This window comes from Eulemur rufifrons, chromosome 15 (assembly GCF_041146395.1).
Source record: "Eulemur rufifrons isolate Redbay chromosome 15, OSU_ERuf_1, whole genome shotgun sequence".
Taxonomy (NCBI): domain Eukaryota; kingdom Metazoa; phylum Chordata; class Mammalia; order Primates; family Lemuridae; genus Eulemur; species Eulemur rufifrons.
Window position 1 is genome coordinate 55,902,670 of NC_090997.1, and position 26,920 is coordinate 55,929,589.

The 26,920-nt window shown below is 32.4% G+C and overlaps 1 protein-coding gene across 2 annotated transcripts in view; it reads right to left on the reverse strand.

Moving 5' to 3' along the window:
* Window positions 1-26,920, reverse strand: part of ASCC3 (activating signal cointegrator 1 complex subunit 3) — a 315,263-nt gene that overhangs the window by 217,690 nt on the left and 70,653 nt on the right. For both annotated transcript variants that reach the window (XM_069488077.1, XM_069488076.1), the window contains 5 exons: window positions 26,592-26,796; window positions 25,716-25,857; window positions 24,968-25,093; window positions 4,257-4,457; window positions 3,648-3,788 (listed from right to left, as the gene is read on the reverse strand). In XM_069488077.1, coding sequence (XP_069344178.1) covers window positions 3,648-3,788; window positions 4,257-4,457; window positions 24,968-25,093; window positions 25,716-25,857; window positions 26,592-26,796 — 815 coding nt within the window. The remainder of the gene's footprint in view (window positions 1-3,647; window positions 3,789-4,256; window positions 4,458-24,967; window positions 25,094-25,715; window positions 25,858-26,591; window positions 26,797-26,920) is intronic.

Genomic DNA, 26,920 nt, shown 5'->3' on the forward strand with positions numbered 1-26,920 from the left:
TACTTAAGTTTTCAAAGTTACACAAAATTGCTTTTTAGCTAAACACCAAAAAGGTATCTGTTGTCAGCACTGAATGATTTCCTGATAGTTAATCTTAGAATTATATAATTCTGTCTCGTAAAAGGAAATGTTACATTCAAACCTCAATAAAATCATATAACTGATGCTAAAGCTGATAGTCCCTAGCGAACCACAAAATAGATCACATCTTGTATTCTACCTAATTTATACAAGATTCTTAACAAGCTAGGTAGTTGAACTTAATTCAATAAGCAAAAGAACCAATGAAAGTTTATGAGCAAGAGAATAATATGATCAGAAAAGCATGACAAAGTTTGCAAATGAGATTAATTTGCCTTCTCATATTTAAAAAAAAATAAAATAACAATACTGAGAAAGCTGGGAGAAAATGCCGGGAAAGTTAACGTTATATTTAATTTAATCAATGCTGGTTATTGGGGAACTTATGTACCAAAAAGTACATAGTAGTAATAATTTAGAAACTATTAAAATTAAAAATTAAAAATGTAGGGAAACGAGGAAATTCAAACTCCAAAAATAAAAGTTGAATATGTATGCACTTTCACATGCTTTGTATTATTCTCTACTTTGCTCCATCCCAGTCTCAAAGGCAGTGACAGCACCACAGTTTTAATCTGTGAGAATCTGTAATGATGGGTAGAAGGATAGAGTGAAGAGATTAGTAACTATACAGTTTGCAGTCCACAAAAATTAGCATCATTGGTATTAGGGTTACAGTAGAAAAAGAATCAAGAGCAAGCGCAAGACAATGGGTTCAATTATACTATTACTGAGGCCAAGCCCCATGGTCTCTGCCTTCATAGAGCGAAAAAAAAATTGACAAAGGACGTAGACCATATCCAGCAAGTGAAAAAATGGGCAAATGAAGAAAAAAACAGATGTTCATAAACCTTTTGAAAATATAATGTATAAATCTAAATAGATATTTTTTTGAGTTTTATTTTCTATACTTGTAAAATAGAGACACCACCCAATAGCATTCTTGTGAAGACTCAGGAAGAATGCACATACGCATTTAGCACAGTGACTGGCTCATAATTTGAATTAAAATGTTACCTTCCTTGTCTTTCCATAAATATTCTTTTATTAGCATCGGTAACACAACTGGATATAGTACAAGAGCATCAGAACTTTACTTGAGAGTGATACACATTTTTAAGACTACATCAGGTCCAAAAGCACAGGCTTTGTACACTAGGTATTATTTTATGAAAAAAAATAAACAGGACTCAAGCAAGAGGAAATAAAGTACTCACAGGGTTTGAAGTGAGTTTTAAAGAAAGGGCAAGATTTGACAAATGTCATTCTATAAAGGAAGATATTATGAAAAGGAGAAAATGCACAAGGAAACTTACTAAATAGCAATGATCATTTGAGAAAAAGTTATTTGAGCAATGTTATTTTAGAAAAACCAAAAATGGTCTGGCTATATTGTATATTGAGAAGCAGCTGAGAGATAAGTATGAAAACCAGGCTGCATGTAGAGTGAAGAGAATCCAATGTCACATGGAAAGAGCTTTCACCCATCACAGTGCTTCTCCAAATATTTTGGCTTTAGGATTCCTTTGTACTCTTTGCAATTATTGAGGCCCCAAAGAAATTTTGTTTTTGTTGAATTAAATCTATCAACATTTCTTTAATTATAAATTGAAACTGAGAAATTTTTACAAAAATACAAAGTACTTATTCCATTAACTGTCAGCGATGACATTACCACACAGCCTCTGGAAAAATCTGCTGTATACTTGTGAGAGAATGAGAGTGAAAGAAAATAACATCATAATATTATTATGAAAATCAGTTTTAACCTGTAGAACACCTTGAGAGAATCTCAGGAAACCCTGGGTATCCCTGGGACACATTTTGTAGCAATAGGAATGACTAAAAAAAAAGAGTCTGTTAATGGTGTGCTAAATGACTCAAGCAGAATGATATCAAGGAAGGGCTGTAGATTTGGAGCAACAGTGAGACATGACTGTCAAAGCCAAATTTACTATTCACAGAAAATTATTTATGGTTAGACTTACAAGCAATAAAAGAGGAATAAACTGTCTTAAGCATTTCTTCATCTTTCCTAAAATTCTGTGACTCATTCCTTTGGGTAAGATACATCATAGGTATGTATAGTTTCAGATACTCTAGAATGGTTCTGATTTTGGAAAATTTTATTTTGAATAAAGAGAATTTGTTGTGTCAATTTTTGAGTTAATGTGTATGCCCCTACAAAGCATTATAAAAGCAAAAAGCACGCTAAAAAATTATCAGTCTAATATGTGGTTTTGAGAGAATAATATCTGTAATTACATATTTTGCTAGCCTTGAAACCTATCAATATATAACACTACTTCTACAAAACCATGAACCTATAATCTAATGAGTCCATAAATTTGGAAACTGTGCATAACATTGTACTGTGGTATTCAAATCTATAAAACTTCCTTTATTGTACATACTTAAAATTTTAAACATAATTCAGTTCATTGTGTTAAGTATACAAATTATTAGCATATGAAAAGAATCAAAATTTGATAAAGAGACTATACATAAATATAATTGTTACTCTGGTTTATCAAGTGACAATTCTCTAGAGTCTTTAACAAAACCAAATTTAGAATGTTTCAAGGAAAAGGCTGGCTGGATGGTATCTAAACACTCAGATTTCACAGAGAGTAAGAGAAATTTATTCATATATCAAATACTTCAGAATGTCCTTTTAATTAAAAAGGTACTTTAAGAAATTATTAAAAAGTCTCTAGGCAGAAGTTGCTTAAAATAATGAAGGCAAAGAGCATTTTGCATTTAATATATTGAATATAATTCTTGATTTTTGAGAAAAATAAATTTGAAATAAGTTTCTATAAAAATGATAAAAAAAATGCACAGGCATGCAATAACTTTTAAAAGAGCGGTCATATTTTTACAATATACTTCCTGCCTTCACTGCCAGTAAAAGAGAAGAAAAGTTTTTTTAAAAACTTATAAATGCAGGAATAAACATATTAGGGAATCAAATTCTAGTAAGGCAGAGGACCAAAGTGGTGGTATGAGTCTCTGCAGATAACTATAAAATACTGGGTACAATTAAAAAAATTTTATTTAGGAAGAATGGAAAGAAAATGTCACTAATGAATGGATGGGGACTGTGTACCATAAAAAAATAGAAATTATAGCGTTAAAAATAAAGTAGCCAAATGAAATAATAAGCAGGCACAAAAGCAGATTAAAAATGGCAAAGAATACTAGTAGGATCATTTTGAGATCTATATATTTCCCTCCTCTTAAAATTTAACTCTGGTCTTATCCATATCCTTATCCCCTACTGTTTTAAAAGAACAGCATTACTGTCAATTGACTTGGAACCTAACAATATTCAAGCTACAGTAAGAATCACATAACTTAGAAAGGATATTATAGAACAAAGCACCAGCAAAACCTCTTTTGTTATACAAAGGTAAGATGTGGTTACAAACAAAACAAGTTCATTACATTATACATTATGCTTGTATAATGTATTATAATTACTTAAAATAGAGTAGTTTAATAATTTTCACAATTACCTAAAAAAAAGAATGGCATTAAACAAAAAATCTAGGCAAACAACATACCTGTGTTCGTAAAATTTCACTTTTTGACAATTGCATATCACCAGTCAATTCTTTCACAACGATGCCCAGTGGCTCTAGACGTTTGCTGAAGTAATTTGTCATTTCAGCTGCCAAGGCTTTCATTGGAGCAACATATACAATCTGTACCAAAGGAACACTAGCTTGATAAATGAGCAAAAACTATAATGTCATTTGTTTCACAGTAGCCAACAGAAGTCACAATTTATTGTGAAATATGATTCTAGCTACTTCCAGTGAAAAATCTTAATAGTGATATATTAATATGAAAAGTACTTATCTTTGTTGGATAAGTGTGCAGCTGTTTAAAGGACAATGGAATTTGTTTGTTTACACAGCCTCATCACTTTGAAAATTGGTTCCATTTCAGAGCTAAATGTATTTTTGTAGCTTTTTACAAGGGTAATAGGATTTTCATAACACAAATAGAGACTGCCTTAATAGTAATGAAGTAAATCAAGCAGCATTCTCTACCTGACTTCAAGTACAACATCCTTAAGAACTTCCAGATTTCAAATAACATTTACAACTGCGAACTTATTTTGATTTTTACAACTTAAAAAGCTGTTGTCTGGTTTACTATTTTCCTACCTTAAATTCATTCTTTTTGATAACACCTTGTTGAAAATGTTGGCGAATTTCATGCAAGACTGTAAGCATTGCAATGTTGGTCTTTCCAGCTCCAGTAGGGGCACAAATCAGCATATTCTCATTGGTGTTGTAGGCAGTCTCAAACACTATTGACTGGATTCTATTGAGTCTCTTCATCCCTTTAAAAGCCAGCTGTCCAATCTAGAAAAGGCATGACCCATTAAAAACGGTAATAATGTGAAGGACCCATACAAAACATTAAAAGCAACATTTATTGCCTTGGTTTTTTTTTTTTTTTTAAAAAAACCCCAATTTATACTTTTTCAATGTGTCCTATATTTAAATTAAAGTGTGTGCACTTGAGAACACCACATAAATACTGTATAATTCTAATGCATTTGAAATTACCATCCACTAAATTTTAAAAATATAATGAGACTATACCTGCATCTTAGTACATAATCCCTAAGTACAAAACAACATTAAATCAATACTATAAGAAAACAAAATTAAATATTTTTGAGTAGGCATTTTTGAGTTCATACTTATTTACAAATGTCATGATAGTGTTCTAATTTATTTAGACATGACCCGATTGTCTATGTAAAAAATCTCCTGGAATCTTCAAAAAAGCTTCTATAAACTAGCGAGTGAATTTAGGAAGGTGGAAGGATACAAGATAAACATCTAAATCATACTTCTATATATTAGCAATGAAATATCTGAAGGTAAAATATTAAAAAAATCAATTAAAATAGCATTATATTATGAATTACTCAGGGATAAATCTGAAAAGAGATGGGAAAGACCTATATACTGAAAACTATACAAATTTGCTAAAAGAAATGAAAAAAATCTTAGGATATCAATTTTTCCAAACTGATCTACAAATTTAATGCAATTCCAATAAAAATTCTAGCAGACTTGTCTATGGAAATTGACAAGCTGATTCTAAAATTCATATGGAAACACATAGGAGCCAGACTAAACAAAACAACTTTGAAATAAGAATGATGTTAGAGAGGTAAAACCACCTAATTTCAAAGATTATTTAAAAACTAGAGAAATCAAAACAGCATAGCATTTCCATAAAAATAAACAAATAAATCAAGGAACAGAATAGAGAATCCAGAAATAAACCCACACATCTCAGGACAACTGTTTTTTGACAAAGGCTAAAAGGCAATGCAGATGACAAAGGTCAGTATTTTCAATAAATGATGCTAGAACAAATGGAAATCCACACAAAAAGATGAACTTGAATCCACACCTTGTGTCACATACAAAAATTAACAGGAAATGTATCCTTGACCTAAATGTAAAACTTGAGACTATAAAACTCATAGAAGAAAACATAGGAGAAATTATTCATGTACTTGAGTTAGGCTATGATTTCTTAAATACAATAAAATCCATAACAAATTGATAAATTGGACTTAAGCAAAGCAAAAAACCTATGACCTTTAGGACATTGTTAAGAAAATGAAAAGAGAAGTCACAGAATGGAAAAAAAATTTTTTTTGTGAGGCATGTATCTGATAAAGTACTTGTATGAAGAATATATATAGAATTGTCTAAACATGCCAAGAAAACAATCAATCTAATATTCATTTCACCAAAGAAGATATACAGAAAGCACACAAAAAGATGCTCAACATCATTAGTCATTAGGGAAGTGAAAATGAAAACCATAATTATATAGCTAATAAAGTGGCTAACATTTTAAAAACTTGTAAAATTTTCAAAATTTTAATATTTTTTAAAAATTGCAAGTATTGGTGAGGATGTAGAGGAACTGTAATTCACACATACTGCTGGTAGATTTATAAAATAGAATAATTGCTTTGGCAATTTTTAATAAGTTATACAGACCTACACCATCATATCATCCAGCTATACCCCTTCTAGATTTTACCCCAGAGAAAAAGCATATGTGCATACAAAAACTTGTACATAAATGTTCACAAAAGGTTTATTTCTAATAGCCTAAAACAGGAAAAAGACTCAAATGTCCATCAACAGATGAATGGATAAACAAAAATGTGGTATATTCATACAATGGAATGCTACATGTCATTAAAAAAGAATGAATTATTGAGACGTAACAAAAGAGATGAGTCTCAAAATAATCACGTTGAATGAAAGAAGTCAGATCAAAAAATTACATGCGGCCGGGCGCGGTGGCTCACGCCTGTAATCCTAGCTCTCTGGGAGGCCGAGGTGGGCGGATTGTTTGAGCTCAGGAGTTCGAGACCAGCCTGAGCAAGAGCGAGACCCCATCTCTACTAAAAATAGAAAGAAATTATATGGACAGCTAAAAAAATATATATATAGAAAAAATTAGCCAGGCATGGTGGTGCATGCCTGTAGTCCCAGCTACTCGGGAGGCTGAGACAGGAGGATCGCTTGAGCCCAGGAGTTTGAGGTTGCTGTGAGCTAGGCTGAAGCCATAGCACTCACTCTAGCCTGGGCAACAGAGTGAGACTCTGTCTCAAAAAAAAAAAAAAAAAAAAAATTACATGCTACATGGTCCCATTTATATAAAAATCTAGAATATACAAACTAATCTATAGTGATAGAAAGATTAGTTGATGCTTAGGGATAGGGATGGTGGGGAAGAAGAGGGAGAGGAGGAATTGCAAGGAGGCATAAAGTACTCTTTGGAAGTGATGGTTATGTTCACAGTCTAGATTGTAATGTGATTTCACATGCTAAACTTACCAAATTTTTACTTTAAATGCAGTCATGTGTTACTTAACGATGGGTATATGTTCTGAGAAATCATTATGTGATTTTGTCGATTTTCTCATTGTGCAAACATCATAGAATGTACTTACACAAACCTAGATGGTATAGCCAACTACACACATAGGCTCTATGATATAGCCACTTGCTCCTAGGCTACAAACCTGTATAGCATGTTACTGTACTAAACACTGTATGCAATTTTAACACAGCAATAAGTATTTGTGTTATCTAAACATTTCTAAACATAGAAAAGGTACAAGAAAATATGGTACAAATGATACACCTTTATAAGGCACTTAGCATGAATGGAATATGCAGGACTGGAAGTTGCTCTGGGTGAGTCAATGAGTAGTGAGTGAATGAGAAGATCTACATTATTGTACACTATTACAGATTATAAACACTGTACACTTAGGTTACATTAAATTTATAAAAATAATTTTTTCTTCAATAATAAACTTAGCCTGTAACTTTTACTTTGTATTTTTATTTTTCAACTTTTTGCCTTTTTTTGTAATGACACCAAGCTTAAAATACAAACACTGCACAGCTGTACAAAAACATTTTCCTTCCTTATATCCTTATTCTATGAGCATTTTTCTATTTTAAAATTATTTTATTTTATTTTTAAATTTTTAAACTTTTTATTAAAAACTCAGACATGAACACACACATTAGCCTAGGCCTATACAGGGTCAGGATGATCAATATCACTGTCTCCACCTCCACATCTTGCCCCACGGTAAGGTCTTCAGGGGCAAGTGTGGAGCTCTCATCTCCTAGGATAACAATGCCTTCTTCTGGAACATCTCTTGAAGGACTTGCCCAGGCTATTAAATATTAATAGTTAACTTTTTTTTACAAGCAGAAAGAATACACTCTAAAATAACAATAAAACTTACAGCATAGTAAATACATACACCAATGTCATCACCATTTATTATCAAGTATTACAGATTATACATAATTGTATGTACTATAAGACTGACCACAGTAAGTTTGTTTACACCAGCATCAGTACAAACAGTTCAGTAATGCATGGCACTTCAAAGTGATGATTGTCATGACATCACAGGCAACAGTTTTTCAGCTCCATTACAATTTTATGGGACCACTGTCATATATATGGTCTGTTATTGATCCACATGTTGTTATGTGTCTCATGAATGTATATACATTTTACTATATGCCAATTATACCTCAATAAAGCTGTTTTTCAAAAATAATATAAAATACAATAGACATATCTATTATATCTACTTAAGCTTTCATTTGAACAAAACACATAAAAGATTAGAGCAATATCTCTTAGGCCTAGAAACTCTTAGGCAGGTCAATTAAACATCTGAGAGTACAAGAGATACTTTCTTCATCAATTTCTACTTATTACTTAGCCTAGGAAAAGCAGTATAGCACATTTTTCAGGACGCTGGGCTTGGGGTCAGAGGCCCAGGTTAAAATATTGGCTTTACCACTATTTGTAACATAACTTTAAACAAACTTAAAATCTCTGAATTCTATTTCCTCATCTGTAAAATAAGGTTAATAACACTATCATACAAAGAAGTTATAAAGATTAGTAAAAATTTTAACAGTAAAAATAGCTAAATTATGGGATTTTTGCCAGGGGTTAAGCATAGGGTAAGTTCTTTACATGAATTACCCTAATTACTTCTAATAACCATACCAGACTACTTTATAGATGAGGAAACTGAGACTTGAAAAGGCTTAAGTTCACACAGCTATAAATGCTGGGGCTAGTCACATAGCATAACCTCAGAATCACAATCTTTAGTTACATAATATTTATAAATCATATAGTATAAACCATATACAGAGTTGGTACTTAAATGTGTTGAAATAAAATTCAGCTATTACCATTTCTGTCATATGTCATTTCATTTTTATATGAGGCTTACTAAAATAGTGCTGTGAATGAATGCTGAAATTTCCAATCTTTCTAGACTCACAACAACCAATAGAGTCTACTATTTCTAAATTACAAATCTGATCATGCCATATTCCAGCTTAAATGTTTTCAAAGACATTTCACAGCCAATTTCAATTGCTCATGGTATGCAGAATACAAGATCTTTCAAGGCACAGAGTTTGCAGTACCCAAGACCCTTCAAAATGTGAGCCCTTATATTCTCCCACAACCACCATCATGTACACTATTCTCTTAATATTCCTTTGTGCCTTTGTGCCTTTAGACGACCTAAAACATGTTTCCCAAAACTGAGAAATTCTTCATTATCACTCAAGTCCAAGCTCAAAAATAATCTCTGGTTCTCTTCAATTCCCTAAGCAATTATTATATTTACTTCTTTATACTTGACCATATTTCAAAAGATTTAAGGAGCTCCCATTTTTTCAAGTGCTAGACATTCATACAATCCTCTTTATATATTATCATCATGACCCTTAATTACAAATATTGACATGATTTCTTTATATAGAAATCACTGGATCAAAACCAGGGATTCTGTTTTATCACTCTTTGTATTACCCCTGCACCTAATCAACTCCCAGGAACATCATAGGCTACTAAATAAATTTTTATTGAATGACTTTATGCTATCTACTCACAAAAAGGATTACAATTAAAAGAGAGGGGAAAGTCTTAAAAAGACATATATTGCATAAGCAATAACCTCTACAGAAATATTAAACTGAATTTAACCAAAATATATAGCAACTCAGCAAAAAAACCTCTGGTCAACTTTCAGTAAGAAATTTATTTCTTTGTTCTTAAAGGTTGGAGTTCAAGGAACAAATAAAGCATCAAAAGAACATACTAACAAACAAAACCTGTTACATATATGGAGGTTTATAACATTCTAGTCAATTCAACAATCATTTACTAATGACTTATTGCATGAATATTATACTAAAGATTTTTGTTAATGTAAATATTTGTTCTCATAAAAAAGTATCTATAATGATTCTTAATATGGATTAGAGTGTGGTTTAAAAGAAGAAAAAGGCATGTTAAAAATTATATCATTTTAGTTTCTATAATAAAAATATGAGCTATGTGCTGAGGTATCTGAGGGGAGAGAGAGTCAGTCACTAAGAATGTCACTTCAGGTAGAAAGAACAGAATACTAGAAAAACACCTGGAACTAGTGAAAAGGGGTGGCAGAGATGAAGAAGACTGAAAGTAAACCAAAACCAGACTACAAAGAGCCATGTATGCCGCCCTGAGGGAGCTGGCCTTTCTTTGCTCATCTAACAAATTATTGAATGACCACCCAACACAGGCCAGGGACTATTTCATCCACTGGGGAGTAAACAGTTAAATAAAAGAGACACCACTGGTTACTATTTAAGGTCTCTTTTAAGCAGGGAAGAAGCATATTATAACCCTATTTAGAATACTGTGAGAAAAAAATGTTTAAAATCACAGAAAGATGACTCAGATTTAACACATTAACTGTCATGTAAGTTGTATGTGAAGCAAAACACTGCAGTTCGTTTGTGAAAATCTTACTAGTTGATGTTCTTATTGTTATAACTAATATTGACAATTTAATTCTAAAAATGTGTATCACATTGCATATAACTCACGTACAGAAAACAATAAAAAAATAACACATTAGAAAGGATTGTTTTAAAACACTTAAATTAAGTGTTAGTAACAAAACACCTCAAGAGAATAATCTACTATTATATCTTTGAAGGCAGTGAGATTGTTAGATTTTGTGAAAATAAAGTATATTAGTTACTTTCTAAAATGAAACTGAGCCCAATTCTATTACACATGAAGAAAGCAGTAAGAAATCCCAGCTAAAACAGTTAGAAATTGCAATGCATAATTCATAATCCCTTTAATATTACTTAACTGAATACATTTATACCATTTAAAAATCCTAACCAAAAATACTCAGTACATCTAATAAGTGTCAATTCTTAAAATTTCTGTCATACTGAAAAGTCCATTTAAGAATCACACCCCAAAAAAGCTAAATAAATAGATGGGCCTTCTAAATATCCTCCACTCCCTGATGATAAAATGATAAATAAGAAGCCACTACTGTCCTTGAAGAAAAAACACCAGGAGAAAAAAACATAAACAACAGTAACACCATGTTTAACAAGAACTTAAGGTATTATAGGAGTCAGAGAGGAATAACAACCTCTTCTTGGGAGGGTAAGATGCCCTCCTTATTCCCAGGAGAGGTGTGGTTTGAGCCAATGCTGAATGCTGAGGAAAATGGAAGAAAAACAAAGTTCTCAAGGGGAGACTTTAAAAGACAAAACTTTGGCTGCACAAGCATGACAAGCTCCACTGATAAACCATTCAGACTGCACGTTTGGGTTTTCACCAGCACACTCTTAACAATAATTTAACATGCCAGATGTCACCTTCACTTTAGGATGCTGTGCCAACAGATTCACAGCACACGAGAAGAGAATAGATAGTTTAACCTCAGTTATGTGTTTCATTTGGCTAGGTTTGGTTTGCTTGTCTTTAGAAAAAAACCACCATAATAAGTGAGGGCTGGTTTCACAAAATCAGTATTATAATTAAGTATACAAACATCAGAGGTTTAAAGCATAAATAAAATTGGAGGCTAAGAACCTGGTATTTTCTGTGAATATATTATGTTCACAAGAAAGATGAACTCATATTGGCTTAGTGTGTAAGTATTCCACCAGTATGTCATCTTGAGTGTTGTACTTTAAAGGTGTTGTAGCCTAAAATTATTTAATTGGTATTACAAACAGTCTTGTTGGCCTAAATTGTAAAATCTTCCTTCTGATAAACAGCTGCACTTCTAATCACGGCAATAAAACAAGCAAAAAAGCCCCTGTCAAATTCTGTTGAGTCCCACAATGAAAATGTCATTTTCAGTTTCTTGGCTGATATTTATGGTAATAATTGGTTTTAGCTCTGATTTCAACCTTTAAATTACTTTCACTAAATTGCTCAAAATCCTTAAAAAGGGTAAAGTATTTGGGCACTTACATGGTCAAATCCACAAAATACCACAGATGTTTGCACTGTGGGTAATTTTCTTAATGTAAATTTTTTATAGTATATAAGACTTTAAACTCTCCAAAACTAATTATATAAAGCAAAAACATCATTTTAAACAACATCTCCTTACAAAAGAAAATTTCATTATTCATAGAATCCTCAATAGAATTTTTTGGAAGAGACTATTTCCACTAGCATTTAATCTGATAACATTTGAATAAGTTATTATAATTTAAAGTCAAGAACTTAATAGAAATATCAATGTACCAAAAACACAGGTAGTATAAATGAAAGTATTAAGGACTTTTATCAGTTCAATATACAAATGTGTGTGTGTGTGTGTGTGTGTGTATTTCAAAGCTTAACAACGTATTTGGTATTGATTTCCTGAAGAACAGAAATTTAGAAATACTTAATTAAACTGGGACCTTTTACAATTTCTAATATTTTATATAACAAATTTAAGAAAATAATTTTCAGATCCTCTATTTTATAGAAATAAGTTAATGGTATTATTTGAATGCAACATTAGATGAATAAAAAAACAAATACTTTCATGCAATCTTTTGCTGTCTTAAAATATTTGAAACCAGCCTGAGCAAGAGCGAGACCATGTTTCAACTCAAAATAGAAAAAACTAGCTGGGTGTTGTGGCCTGTGCCTACAGTACCAGCTACTCGGGAGGCTGAGGCAAGAGAATTGCTTGAGCCCAGGAGTTTGAGGTTGCTGTCAGCTATGATAATGCCACTGCACTCTAGCCAAGGCTACATACATACATACAAACATACATACATAAATAAATATAAAAAAAATCAACACTTTGATTTGAAAGATAATCTTAATCATTGTTTTCCCCCCCTAATTCTACTGAGGGAGACAGTCATTATCTTTAAATTATAGATTCCTTAATGTTAAAAGAGTAATTTATATGTTTTTTTTTAAGGTGAGGTAAAAAATTTCAGTGTAAAAGAAAACATCAAAATGCATATAATATACACTTATACAGAAAGGGAAAGTACAATTACCAAAATATACATTAACATAGAACCCTGTGCATCATTTCATCAATGACAGGATGAAAGTATAAATTGGAAACAACTTTTGAAATCCGGTAGCCAAATTTTGGATGAAATTTTTTAAAAGATTTATCACTTCTATTCAATATTCTAGAGGTCATGGTCAATATAGATAAGAAGAAATAAAAATGTAAAGATTAGAAAGCAAAACACACAACAGCTATTATTCACAGAAGATATGACTACGTATGAAGAAAACTCAAAGACTCTACAAATTTATTAGCAATAATAAGACTGTTTAGCAAAGTAGTTGACTATCAGATTGACACACCAAAAACTATGTTTTATGAACAAACTAAAAGCTAAATCTATAATTTTAATAATAGTTACAGTAGCAACCAGAAATTATATAATACCTCAGAATAAATCTAACAAAAAAGATACAAAACCTTTGCTGAGAAAATGCTATAGTTTATTGAAAAACATATGTAAAACCTAAAAAAAGAAACATTCTTCATAACAACACAGCTAAGATATCTCAGTAGCATGGACAAGTTCTCCCCATATTAATTCATAGGATATAATCCATTTTTAATCCAAAATACTAACAAGATTTTTTGAGGAATTTACAAGGTATTTCTAAAATTTACATTCAAGTACAAGGCACAAGACTGGCCAAGACAAATTGCTGGTGATGTTGGGGGGACTTGACCTAGTAGATATCCAGTATTTATTATAAAAATGTGGTAATTAAGAGAATGTATGTAGTACTGGCACGGGGAGAAATAGAAGCAAAGTGTCCAGATTCAGACATACAGAAACTTGATTTCTAACAGGGATGAAAATGAGAATCAAAAATGAGTCAAAAAATAGTGCTAATGCAACTGGTTATTACCTACATAGAAAAAAAAATTAATTAAAATCCTTACCTCATATCATATTGAAGCATCAGCTTTAGATGGCTTAGAAACTTAAATGTGCAAGGGAAGATTTTAAGTGGTGGACAGACCCTAAGGTGACCCCAAATGATCCCAGATTTCTGGCTTCAGGTGTTGATACCTTTTTTTAATCCCTTCTCTTTGAGAGTGGTGGGACCTGTGATTTATTTTTAAACAATAAAATATGGCAAAGGTTGTCATTATCATGATTATTTTATGTTATATAAGACTCCATCTTGCAGGAATTGCCTTCAGACAAGCAATTATATCCTCTTGTATTCCTCTATAAAGGCAATGAACAATTAGAAATTGAATTTTTAAAAATCTTTAAATAACACCAGAAAACATAAACATGAAATACATAGCTATAAATTTATCAAGACAGGTGCAAAACATATGCTGAATATTATAAATTAATCATGAGAAAAAAATCAAAGAATACTGAAATAAATGTAGAAGTATATAATCTTCCTGGTTTGAAAGGTTTGATATTAAGATTAAAACCTCATGAAACTGATCTATAGATTCAATGGAATCTCAATTAAAATCCCAGAAGACAATTTTGTAGAAAATGACACGATTGTAAAGATTTATATGGAAAATAAAAGAGACAGAATAGCCAAATACCAATACCTGTTTTCAAGACTTACTATAATGTTACAATAATCAAGACAGTATGGCAAAGGACAGACATATAAGGAATCAAAAATAGATTCATGGCCGGGCGTGGTGGCTCACGCCTGTAATCCTAGCACTCTGGGAGGCCGAGGCGGGTGGATCGCTCAAGGTCAGGAGTTCGAGACCAGCCTGAGCAAGACCCCGTCTCTACTAAAAATAGAAAGACATTATATGGACAACTAAAAATCTATATAGAAAAAATTAGCCAGGCATGGTGGCGCATGCCTGTAGTCCCAGCTACTCGGGAGGCTGAGGCAGTAGGATCGCTTAAGCCGAGGAGTCTGAGGTTGCGGTGAGCTAAGCTGACGCCACGGCACTCACTCTAGCCTGGGCAACAAAGTGAGACTCTGTCTCAACAAAAAAAAAAAAAAAAAAAATAGATTCATATATATATACACACACACACACACACACACACACACACATTCCATTGATTTTTAACAAAGATGCAAAAGCAATTCAGTGGAGAAAGAAGTCTTTTCAACAAATGATGCCTGAACAATTAGACATTTATATGCAAAAATCAAACAAAAAAACCCACAACCCCTTTCACCAAATATAAGAACTAATTAAAAATGGATTATATACCTAAATGTAAGAGCTAAAACTTTAAACTTAGAGGAGAAAACAATGAAGAAAATCTTAATGACCCTGCATATGGTAAAGATTTCTTAGATATGACAAAAAGGCATAATTTTTTTTAAGTTTATAAAATAGACTTCAAAAATACTAAAACAGTATGAAATGAAAGGACAAGTCACAGATGAAAGAAAATACTACAAATAATAGATCTGAAAACAGACTGTATTCAAAATATACAAATAAACCTCAAAACTCAATGATAATAAAAAAATAACCCAATTAAAAACTGGAAAATTTAATTGAAACTTCACCAAAGAAAAAATGACAAGTAAGCACATGAAAAGATGCTCAACATTATTAGTCATTAGGGAAATGCAAACTAAAACCACAATGAGATACTAAACACCTAAGTAGAATGTCTACAATTAAAAAGACTGACAATCCCCCGTGCTAAGGAGGATATAGAGGAACTGGTACACTCACACATTCCTAGTGGAAATACAAAATGGTTCATCCATTTTGGAAAACAGTTTGCCACTTTCTTATGAAGATACATATGTATTTACTATAAAATTTAGCAATCCCATTCTTAGCTATTTATCCTAAGGAAAAAAAAATATACGTTCAAACAAAAATCAGTACATGAATGTTTATAGCAGTTTAAGTCATAATCAGCTCAAATTGGAAACAAGCTAAGTGTCCTTCAAATGGAGAATGGAGAAACTGACATACATCCACTAAATGGAATACTTTTCAGTCATTAAGAGGAACAAAGTACTGATACATGGAACAATATGGAAGAATCTGAAATATATTATACTGAATGACAGAAATCAGATTCAAAATACTCATGACATTTATATAGGTAACTTATACAGTGTGTACATAAGCATTATATAAGTAACTTATATGATATATAACATTTTGGAAAAGTCAAAATCATAGGGAAAATAAACATCAGTAGTGTGCAGGGACTGGGACTGGCAGCAGGAAAGAGTTACATACAAAGAGGTAGCAGGAAACTTTTTGATGAAGCAATTGTCCTATTTCTTGACTATATGATATTTACATGACTATTTGTCAAAATCTATACCACTACATGATGAAAATGTTCTATTTCTTGACTGTTCATATTTACATGACTATATGTTTGTCAAAATATATAGCACTACATCCCTAAAAGTGTATATTTTACAGTATTAAAATTATACTTTAATGCACCTGGGTTTTCAAAAGAGATATATCAACAAAAACAAAACAAAAACAATCAAAGCAAAATAACAAAATGAGAGAGAGAGAGAGATAGGAAGGATATAGGAAGATACAGGAAGGAAGGGTGGGAGGGAGGCCATCTATATTTATGATTAATCATCTGACCCAGTGGTCCCCAACCTTTTTGGCATCAGGGACCAGTTTCATGGAAGACAACTTTTCCACAGCCGGGGGTCGGGGTGGTAGTGGCGGCAATAAATTCTCATAAGAAGCACACAAGCTAGATCCCTTGCATGCGCAGTTTACAGTAGGGTTCGCACTTCGATGAGAATTGAATGCCACCGCTGATCTGACAGGAGGCAAATCCTATGAGCGATGGGGAGCCCAGGGTCAGTAAGTACAGATGTAGCATTGCTCCCTTGCCCACTGCTCATCTCCCACTGTGCGGACCGGTTTCTAACAGGCCACAGACCAATACCGGTCCGCAGCCCAGGAGTTGGGGACCAAAGATCTTACCTTTAAATTTAAGGAAGCCATTTAGAAATCCAGTTGACTATTTGTTTCCCCATATAAAGTCTGAAGCTCAAAACATAATGGTTCCAAATATACTGAACCTACAACTCAAAAGAATAGGGGAAGGACCTACTCAGAGATGGCTCTAGAGGAGCTAGGCGAAGGATGTGCTGAGGAGGCTAGTGCTTTTAAGAACAGGTTCCTCATATTCAGAGTAGCGGCTGTGGGTGCATGTAAAAATGGCAGATTTCCAGGACTCAATCCTTGAGATGTCCATTCATTTGCCAGGGGATGGGAAATGATAATCTGTACGGTTCTTACAGCCCCCAAGTGATTATCAAGGAAAAGCAAGACTGAGAATTGTTATCCTAACTCCCTACCCACTCGTGACACAGTGATTAAGTTTTCTGATTTTTCCATTTTTTAATAATTTAACAAAATCCACTCTGGAAAGAACAAAGTACATTTTACTGAGAAAAATTTCTGCTTAAAACATGCATCAAATTTAAAGGCAGAAGTTTAGTAAAGGGGAGAATTCCTATAAGAAAAATGCATTACTTGAACTTCTTGTGTAATATGTAAAGATTTGAGGGGTCAAACAAAACACTGAAGGGAAAAAAATCATGAAAGTTAGATAATAAAACACAATATTATGACAATTGCTTAAGAATGTGTTGAGATTCCTTTATATACTGATTGCCTAATATATTTAAAATTATCCAAAGTTACACAAGTATTATTTTCATACAACTCTGGAATTTATCAAGAATGTGAGAACTTGTTGAGAACACAACACAAGGTAACCTATGTTTACTTAATCACTGTTTAATATGTGCACATCTGAAATTTAAACTTGTCTTCTCTAAACCTCTTGCTCTAAAGGATTATATGAGGGGATTAAGATAAATAATGTAATATGAGGTACCTAATGAAATGCATAGTGTCAACTAAAGAAATATGAGTTCCTTTGCTTTATCTTTATTAATTTAAAGCTGACTTCTAATTTCAATATTCACCTTTCAGGAATTTAAAAGTTAGTTATACAATAATAATTGTACCTATCAATAATTCCTTCTAGAAAAATTCAAATTGTGCCCAGATTAAACAGCAAAACTCAGCCATCAAGATGAGAAATTAACCAAAGGAACAATTTATATAAGCCTTCCTTGGACTGAGAATTTACTGATCAGCTCAAATATATCACACACACTGCTATACATTTTGTGTATTAACTCATGTAATCATCAAAATAAACAGTCTAAGGAAGAAACTGAAACTCAGGAGTCATGTAATGTGATCCATATCACAAAATATACAAATGGTAAAGCTTGGAATTCAACATCAGTTCTTCCTGCCTAACAGGGTAGCAAGTTCCTTAAGGACAGGAGGATAGTTCTAAACCTGTGCGTCTAAACCACGATGTCTTGCATCAGTCATGAGCTTAAGAAATGATTACTGATGACTGATAATCAATCCATACATATTTTCAGAGTCAGAAAAAAAAAAAGGAAGGAACTTATATAAATTGCAACACAATCATATCAAATATTTCTGTTTATTATAATAGGCCTGTGTATTCACAACACATAGATATACTGGAAGATACAGACTAAACCCATTTCTAAACCAATTTGAAATTCCCACATTACAATTAAAATTCACCTAATTTTCAGACTTCTGACTTCATTCAAGTTTTAAAATTATTGTTCTGGGACAGCTCAATATGTCTTTAAGCTTTTAATCTTCTCTATTCTAATTTCCTGCTATAAAATCAATAAAGTGTAGGTTGTAAAGAAAGTTATTTTGTTTGATTACTTTACTCCCAGCTAGAGGCAGATGTTAGCTATAACTCTCTCTCTAGTTTAGTGGGTATTTTTCAAGCAGCTGGTGCCCTTTTCCTAGTTAGCTGTTTACAAGTGTTCCCAGTAGACTTCACAGTACCACACTCCTGAAAAGGTTAGAAAATAAGGATAGTATTTTCCCTCAAATGAGACATGGGAATTTCATATTTTTGAATGATAGTGCATTTTCATTACAGTAAACATTACTTTTTAAGTTAAATAATTGCTGGGAATCAAAAAGAAATAAAAATCTCTTATTTATAACTTTATGAAAAAGCTTATCCAATGGATCAAATTTTCACATATTAAACATCTACTGACTCCCAAAACAGAAAAGAGTATATTATCAAAAGCTTGCTTTTCACATGTCACACAATGAATACATAAAATCCCCAAATACTTTTGAGGATAAATTTTAAAAGTTTTTCCTTAGCAAAACTCTAATAATAGTCCAATACATAAAATAATGCCCTTCCTGACAGTGACCAATTTTTTATAACAAAAATTAATTTTGAAGATTCTACATAAAAAATGACACAAAGACAATATTTTATGCCAGGTCCACCCAAAATTTTCAACATGAGAAATCAGGAACCGTTCCTTTCTCTTTATACCCCAAAGCAGCTCTATTAAGAAAACAATTGCAAGTTCACTGTCATTGTTTCAGATAAAGCCCAATGACCACAGACTACACAGTCAAGAAACAACTCAAGTCTCATGTTCCTCAAGAAGTCTTCATTAATAGCCACAGCCTGCACGGATCCCCTGCCTTCTATACAAAATTACATGAATTTGAGCTACTCATTTTGTACTTAATGCATTCCACAGTACATCACTGGTAAATACTCCACACAGATGCCTTCTTATGTCCCCAACTGTGTTGCAAGCTCACGAAGGCAAGAAGCACCTTGCACTTCTTTTTTGATTTTTTTATATCATCTAACAATGTTTGCCAAGTTATAGGTGCATGAAAAATGTAAAGTCCTTTTTTCCTTTCTTCCTTACTTCTTTAGATGCTGATGTTAGGCAAACAATACAATGAGAAGATGAACAAAAAGTTAAAAAGAAAGCTATATCTAAAATCATGGTATCGCAGTAAAACTCCAAACTTCCAAAGGAAAAGGAAAGATCTTAAAAGCAGCCAGAAAGAAAAGTTTACCTTAAAACATATCACAATTAGATTGACTGCAGACTTCTCAAAAGCAAAAATAAAAAGCAGATAATAGAATAAAATCTTTAATGTGCTAAGAGAAAATCACTGTGAACTTAGAATTCTATCACAAGCAAAATTATCTTTCAAGAATAATAGTAAAGGCAATTTGGATCAACAAAAATTAAGAGATTTTTGGCACCATCACATTCTCACGTCAAAGAAATTTCAGAAAATAAAAAGTAATAGAATATGAAAGCATTGGATAAAATTTACAAGCACTGGGCAAAATACAAAGGTAAACCCAAATAACTATTGACTATAAAGTAATAACAACAACAATATTTGGTGTAAAAACTAAAACAAGATAAAACTAAGATATATTACAACAATATCAAGGAAGATAGGATGGAAGTAACTTAATAAATGGCACTATTGCTCACCCATGTTGTTCAAAACAAAACCTGGATGTCATTCTAGATTCTTTTTAATGTCTCATCCCCTTCTATTTAATCAGTCATCAGGTCTTATATACACTAGTAGCTAAATTTCTCTCAAATTGCCTCTTCTTTCTTTATAAATGCTTATACATTTCTCCCTTAAATTGCAGCAGCTCTACTTTCAACTTTTCAAATCTGTGTTGTAGCCAGAGTAATTCCTCTCAGTGAAAAAACTTGACCATTTACTCTTCTATTTTTAAGAAGTAATGTTTCCCATAACATTGAGTCTAAACCTGTTAGCATGAGCTTTCAAAGCCCTTCATGTGCAGGCTATTAAGTCTCTTTCTAGACTTAATTGCTGTGACTCTCCAAATACAGCCTACATGCTTATACTAATGAGACTAAAGTATTTGTTTCCCAAAGGTCACAAGATATTTCATATAGTATCCTTTGCCTGATATACAGCCCCATTCGCTTTGTCTATCTGGCAAAATTCTATGCCTTTAACATATACCTCCATGGCTGGGCACCATGGCTCATGCCTGTAATCCTAGCACTCCGGGAGGATCCCTTGAACCCAGGAGGATCCCTTGAACCCAGCTGTGAGCCAGGCTGATGCCATGGCACTCTAGTCTGGGTGACACAGCAAAATTCTATGTCAAAAAATAAAAACAAACAAACAAAATACACCTCCATGAAAGCTTCTTTCCCGATCTCTTTAGTCTGCCTTCTCTGGACGGCCATAGAACTTTGTACAACATACCTCTACTGTACCAGTTATTTCCATGGGAATGGAGCAGATACACTATACTGAGTAACTTAACAAGGATAACATCTTATTCTTTTTTCTCCAGTACTTATAGACTATAAGCACAGGATTCAAGAAGATGGGCTCACAGGAAAATCTAAATCTCAAATTCTCTACAATCAAATTTTATGAGACTCAATTTCTTAGCTTTTCAAATGAAACATATGCATCTTTTATATTAGGTTTCTAAGTCAAGTATTGTATTTGGGTCAGTAGTCCATTTTTGCTGAGTAACACTCTACTACTGAATGTAACTGCCAACTGTATAAACAGACATAAACATATTTAACACCAACAAAAAATCCTAAGTTTTCCCCAAAATACCAAAGACCTAGTTTATTTCTTCTTTCTTTCTCAACCTTCTTTTGGGGGTAATAATGGCACCCTGCTTTTCTCCGGGAAACTTCCTCTTAACTCCTGGTGGCTCATGGGGAGCTGACAATTAGGATATGCAAGTGAGCAGCCACGGTCTGTAAGCACCCCACATTCCCGCCACAGAAAAAGGAATCAGTTCAGAAATAAATTGGTGACCAAAATGAGGAATATCAGAGTTCAACCCAGGAAACTTTTTTCTCCTGGAAGAACTTGTGGGAAAAAACTCTCTCGCTTATGGGATTAGAGTATGGGGAAAGAGTTGTGTTTGGAGCTGCTGCATACACTTTTCCCTGGTTATATGGAGAAAGCCTATCCAGGAATCAGGGAATGAAAAGAATGAGAGAAAAAGGCCAGGAGTTCATGGCTGTAATCCTAGCACTCTGGGAGGTCGACGTGGGAAGATCACTTGAAGTCAGGAGTTTGAGACCATCCTGAACAAGAACGAGACCAAGACCCCATCTCTACTCAAAACAGAAAAAATTAGCCAGGCATAGTGGTGTGTGCCTGTACTCCCAGCTACTTGGGAGGCTGAAGCAGTAGGATCGCTTGAGCCCAGTAGTTGGAAGTTGCAGTGCGCTATGATGACGCCACTGTACTCTAGCAGGGGTGACAGACCAAGACACTGTCTCAAAAAAAAAAAAAATTAAAAAATGAGGGAAATAAAAAGGGGGTGGGTAAAAGAAAGAGAGGAAAATATAAGAGGGAAGGAAAGTGAAGAAAAGGAAATAGAGAAAAAGATTGAGAAAGAAAAAAAATAAATAAAGACAGAGAAAAAGATCTAATGACATCATTTGAACCTATATATCCAAGCCTGGCACACAGGCAGCTTTATTCCCGGACAGGCCACATAGAAAAGCTAATAAATTGTCTTCTTTGCTTGCTTTGATTTTGATTTCCATAACTTCCAATTGAGTGACTCCTGACAAATCTAGAGATCCATCTGAATTTTTTAGATAATTCCCTTTCCAAGAAAGTACAAAACTTATTTAATGACATTAACAGTATTTTTGCACATAATTTTAGAATTTTAAAATTATTCTTAGCTTTTTAATCAAATTACAGGGGTTTTAAGAAAATAGAGCAAATTTATCCAATGTTACATTCAGTCAGAAAAAGGACATAAAAGCATTTTAGGACAGTTAGGAATAGCATGCAATTATAATCTCAGTGAAAAAAGACAGACACCACCCACTATCTTCAATAGCTCTTTCTCTGATACATAAAAGATTCTACTCAGTATAAAAGAGATCCAAGTCAAAAGAAATATCTACTAAGCTATCTGATATTCTGTTAATATTTACATTTTCTCCTGAGGTTTTTATTGCTACTCAAGCTTACGACATTTGGCAGAATCAGTATCTACGGTGATATGACACTAAATAGTTTACTTATTTACATATAATGGCATACTGTATTTGAATGTGTTATTCTCCAATTATTGTTAGTCATTATGAATGTGCAAATTAAAACAGTGAAAATCACTACATATAATCATAATGGCTAAAATATAAATAATATATTAAAATATAAGTGGCTAAAATGAAAATTAAAAAATAGTAAAAACACCAAATTCTGGTTAGTATGTGGAGAAACTAGATCACACTGCATTGCTGATGGGACTATCAAATGATACAGTCACTCTAAAAGTCAATGGCAGTTTCTTAAAACATGCAACTATAATATGACTCAGCAAATACATTCCTGGGCATTTATCACAGAGAAATGAAACTTATGTTCACACAAAAACCTGCACAGCAATGTTTATAACAGCTTTCTCCATGATGTGAACAGAACTATGTCCCCTCAAAATTCATACGTTGAAACTCTTAACCCCTAATATGATTATATTTGAAGAAAGGACTTTATGCGGGGTAATTAAGGCTAAATGAAGTCATTAGGGTTGGGTCTTAAACTGATAGGGCTGGTGACTATATAAGAAAAGAAAGAGACACCAGAGGTTTCTCTCCATGCACACAAAAAGAAGTAGCAATGTGGGGACACAGGAAGAAGGAAGAAGGTGAAAAAAGTCCTCACCAAAAACTAAATCGGCTGGCACCAATTTAATCTGGTACTCCAGCCTCCAGAACTGTGAGAAAGTAAATTTCTGTTATTTAAGCCACTTAGTCTATGGTATTTTGTCATGGCAGCCCAAGCAAACTAACATAATTCATAACCACCAAAAGTATAAACAAAACAAATGTCCTTCAATTGGTGAATAAACAGTGATCATCCACATCATATGTGGTAGGCAGAACATTGAACACTGACCCCCCCGCCCCCCCACCGGCTACAAAGGTGTTCACATTCTAATCCACAGAATCTGTGAATATATTTAATATTAGGGTACATGGCAAAGGAATATTAAGGCTATAGAGGGATTTAACCCATTCAGAAAAAAATTTTACTCCTATAAAAATAAACAAAATTAAAATTTTATTCTATCATAAAAACTTATTATAGAAAACAACTAAAAATTGTAACGATAAGGAGTTAGTTTAAAAATAATAAAGAGATAAAATGGAATACTCTGTTGTGATAAAATGATGCTGCAGAAATACATCTACTGACAAAGATGTATGCAAGTGTATATTTAATATATACATAGACAAAACAGTATGTATGATGTACTTCCATTTCTGTAAAAGAAAATATATATGTACACATGTATAGAAAGGAACTAATTTAGGTTGCCCTTGGGCATTTTTTATGCTGCTTTATGCGAAGTTGCTTTAGGCTGCTCTTTTTGATTACTTGCATTATTTCATATATCTGAATGACTGACTACATACTAAAAACCCCAGCAACTTCATATTGATGATGGAAAAGATTAACTTTAAATAATATGTATACCTTAAACAAACATTAAAAACATTTTAAACTAAGTTAAAAAATATTTTGAGATAAAGCAAATGTGACAAAATTTTAATAAATGGTTAACCTAAGCGAAGGGTATATAAGGATAGTGCTATTCATGCAATTCTTCTGTAGGTTTGAAATTATTCAAAATTTTAAAAGGAAAAATAAATTTTTAAAAATACATTAGAATTTATCCCCTCAAAAGTATTCTATTTTATTATACCTTGACCATTCGATATAATCAATACAATATATGGATCCTTTAAGACACTTTACTTAAGTCAGTTTATATGTTACACCAAAAAATTAGCTGAAATAACCAAAATAAACATGATATATAGATATATATACACAAATACACATATAAATATGTCTAATGTATAAAGGAATATATGTATATATGTGGGTTTTTTAAATTTAAACTGCCCTATTGTAATTCTTTAGTAACTGTGTATGTCTCTGTATTGCATTAGCCAACCACTAATATTTAAAAATAATGTTTCCAATATAAATCCATTTATAACACAAACCACACCTCAAAAATATCAACTCTGTAAAAGCTCATCTCACCTCATCTAAGTCTTGGATATAAACTGGCTTTTCCTCAAAGCTGACTGGCATTGGTTCACTGTAGGGAATCCTTACTTCTTCATACAGCTTGTTATTCTCTCTTTGGATTCCTTCTGGTAAAATCATCTAAAAATATCAAAAATAAAAATACAATAACAATAAAAAATTAAACATTTGCTCTGGTAAAGATTCTTTAATTAAAGAAAGAGATAGAGAGAAAACACTGCTGGTTTTATGACATAGCATTAATAAATGTAGCTAATTTAAAGACAAACAATCCCAAATAAAACAAAAACAAGCAAACACAGAAAACCACACACGCACAAAGCATTCATGTATCACATATCTCATATAACACAAACACCACAGTATGTGGATGAATCTTTAAGTATACATTAATTAGATGGCATTCCTGAAGACAAATGTACTCATATAACTAGGAGAATGTGTAATATACAGTGTAAAGTTTAGTCAAACAGGTATGCCACTGATAAAACTCAAAAATACTAATTGCAAAAATAATGAAAGGGAGGTAAACAAATATGTTCTGAATACCTACTATATGTCAGGAGCTTTATATATACACTCACACTATTTATCTCACTTCTCCCAATATTTTAAAATAAAATTTAACATAGTCTAGTCAACTAGTACTAGACTCACAAAGAAAACAGGGAAAATCTAAGTGTCATTTCCTCAGAAAAGACGTATTATCCAAAAGTGGTTACATTATCAATGCCATACATACCTTTGCACCAGCAATGAATGCTGATGTTTTCATGGCTTCAGCCTGGGAGTCATAAACATGGGGATAACGTATTTTTTCAATGTCCATGTCTCTCTGCCTGCTCAGAATTGGAACATTTCTAGCATTTAGAAGTGCTTGTTCTCTGAAAATATAAAAATAATAGGCCAAATTTAAAATCTTTATCTTGAAAGGGAAAGCATACACTAAAACAAGGTCATTATTATAACTATTTCAGGTAGTCTTCCATCATAAAAGAGAAGAAATTAAACTATGCAGAGAAAGATACTAAAAATCCTGAAATTTTCTGGGTAATGAAACAGAAATCAGTACATTTTTAGGTATTACTTTTACATAACACCATCTGATAAGTTTGACTTAATGTTCTTTATTTATAATTTTGTTTTTTCACAATTCAAATATGTTTATTTAACAAGGTATAAATTCTTTTTTAAAAGAGGGTTTCAATATTTAAAGAATCAAGTGCAATAATGCCTTTATTTAATTATCCTTCTTTCTACTTCTAATTAACAACATGGAAATCATTAAGCTTAGAAAGAAAACAAAAGTTTCAAATAAATTTATATAACCTTTATAAATCTTAGCCTAGTGGTGTGTGCACAGCACCTAAAAATAGCTTACCTGTATAATCTAAATCTTTCATCTACGTGAATGCAACCAAGAATATTCTAATTAAGCAGATCATTGCTTTCTTATCCCAGAAAATTAGGTTTTCATATAACAAAATTCTATTCTTATAAGAAAACGTGACTAGAAGTAAGAATCATCTAAATTGCTAAAACTAAACTAAAAAATGATAATGATATGTAAAAGTAGCAATTACAACACAAGCATTTTTCAGCTTCTGGTTTTTATTACCTCTGTATCCTCAATTCCTTAGGATCAAAGCACATAAGTCCTTCTGAAACTTCTAAATCTTCTCCAGCCTTTTTTTCTCGTCTGGCAATTCTTTTTTCTTCACGGCGATATTGTTTCATTAACTGCTTTTCTTGTTCAGACTGAATAGTGACTTGACAACCATAATTGGGTTTAACATTTTCTCCTAAAATTTTTTTACAATTGTCTACAAAGCAAATTTAAGAAACACAATGTTTCACAAATCTTAACACTATTTAACCTTCATGAAAACCACTTCTTATCCCTTACTGAAACATAAAAATATAAAATGTGTTTTAAGGAGATTTTTT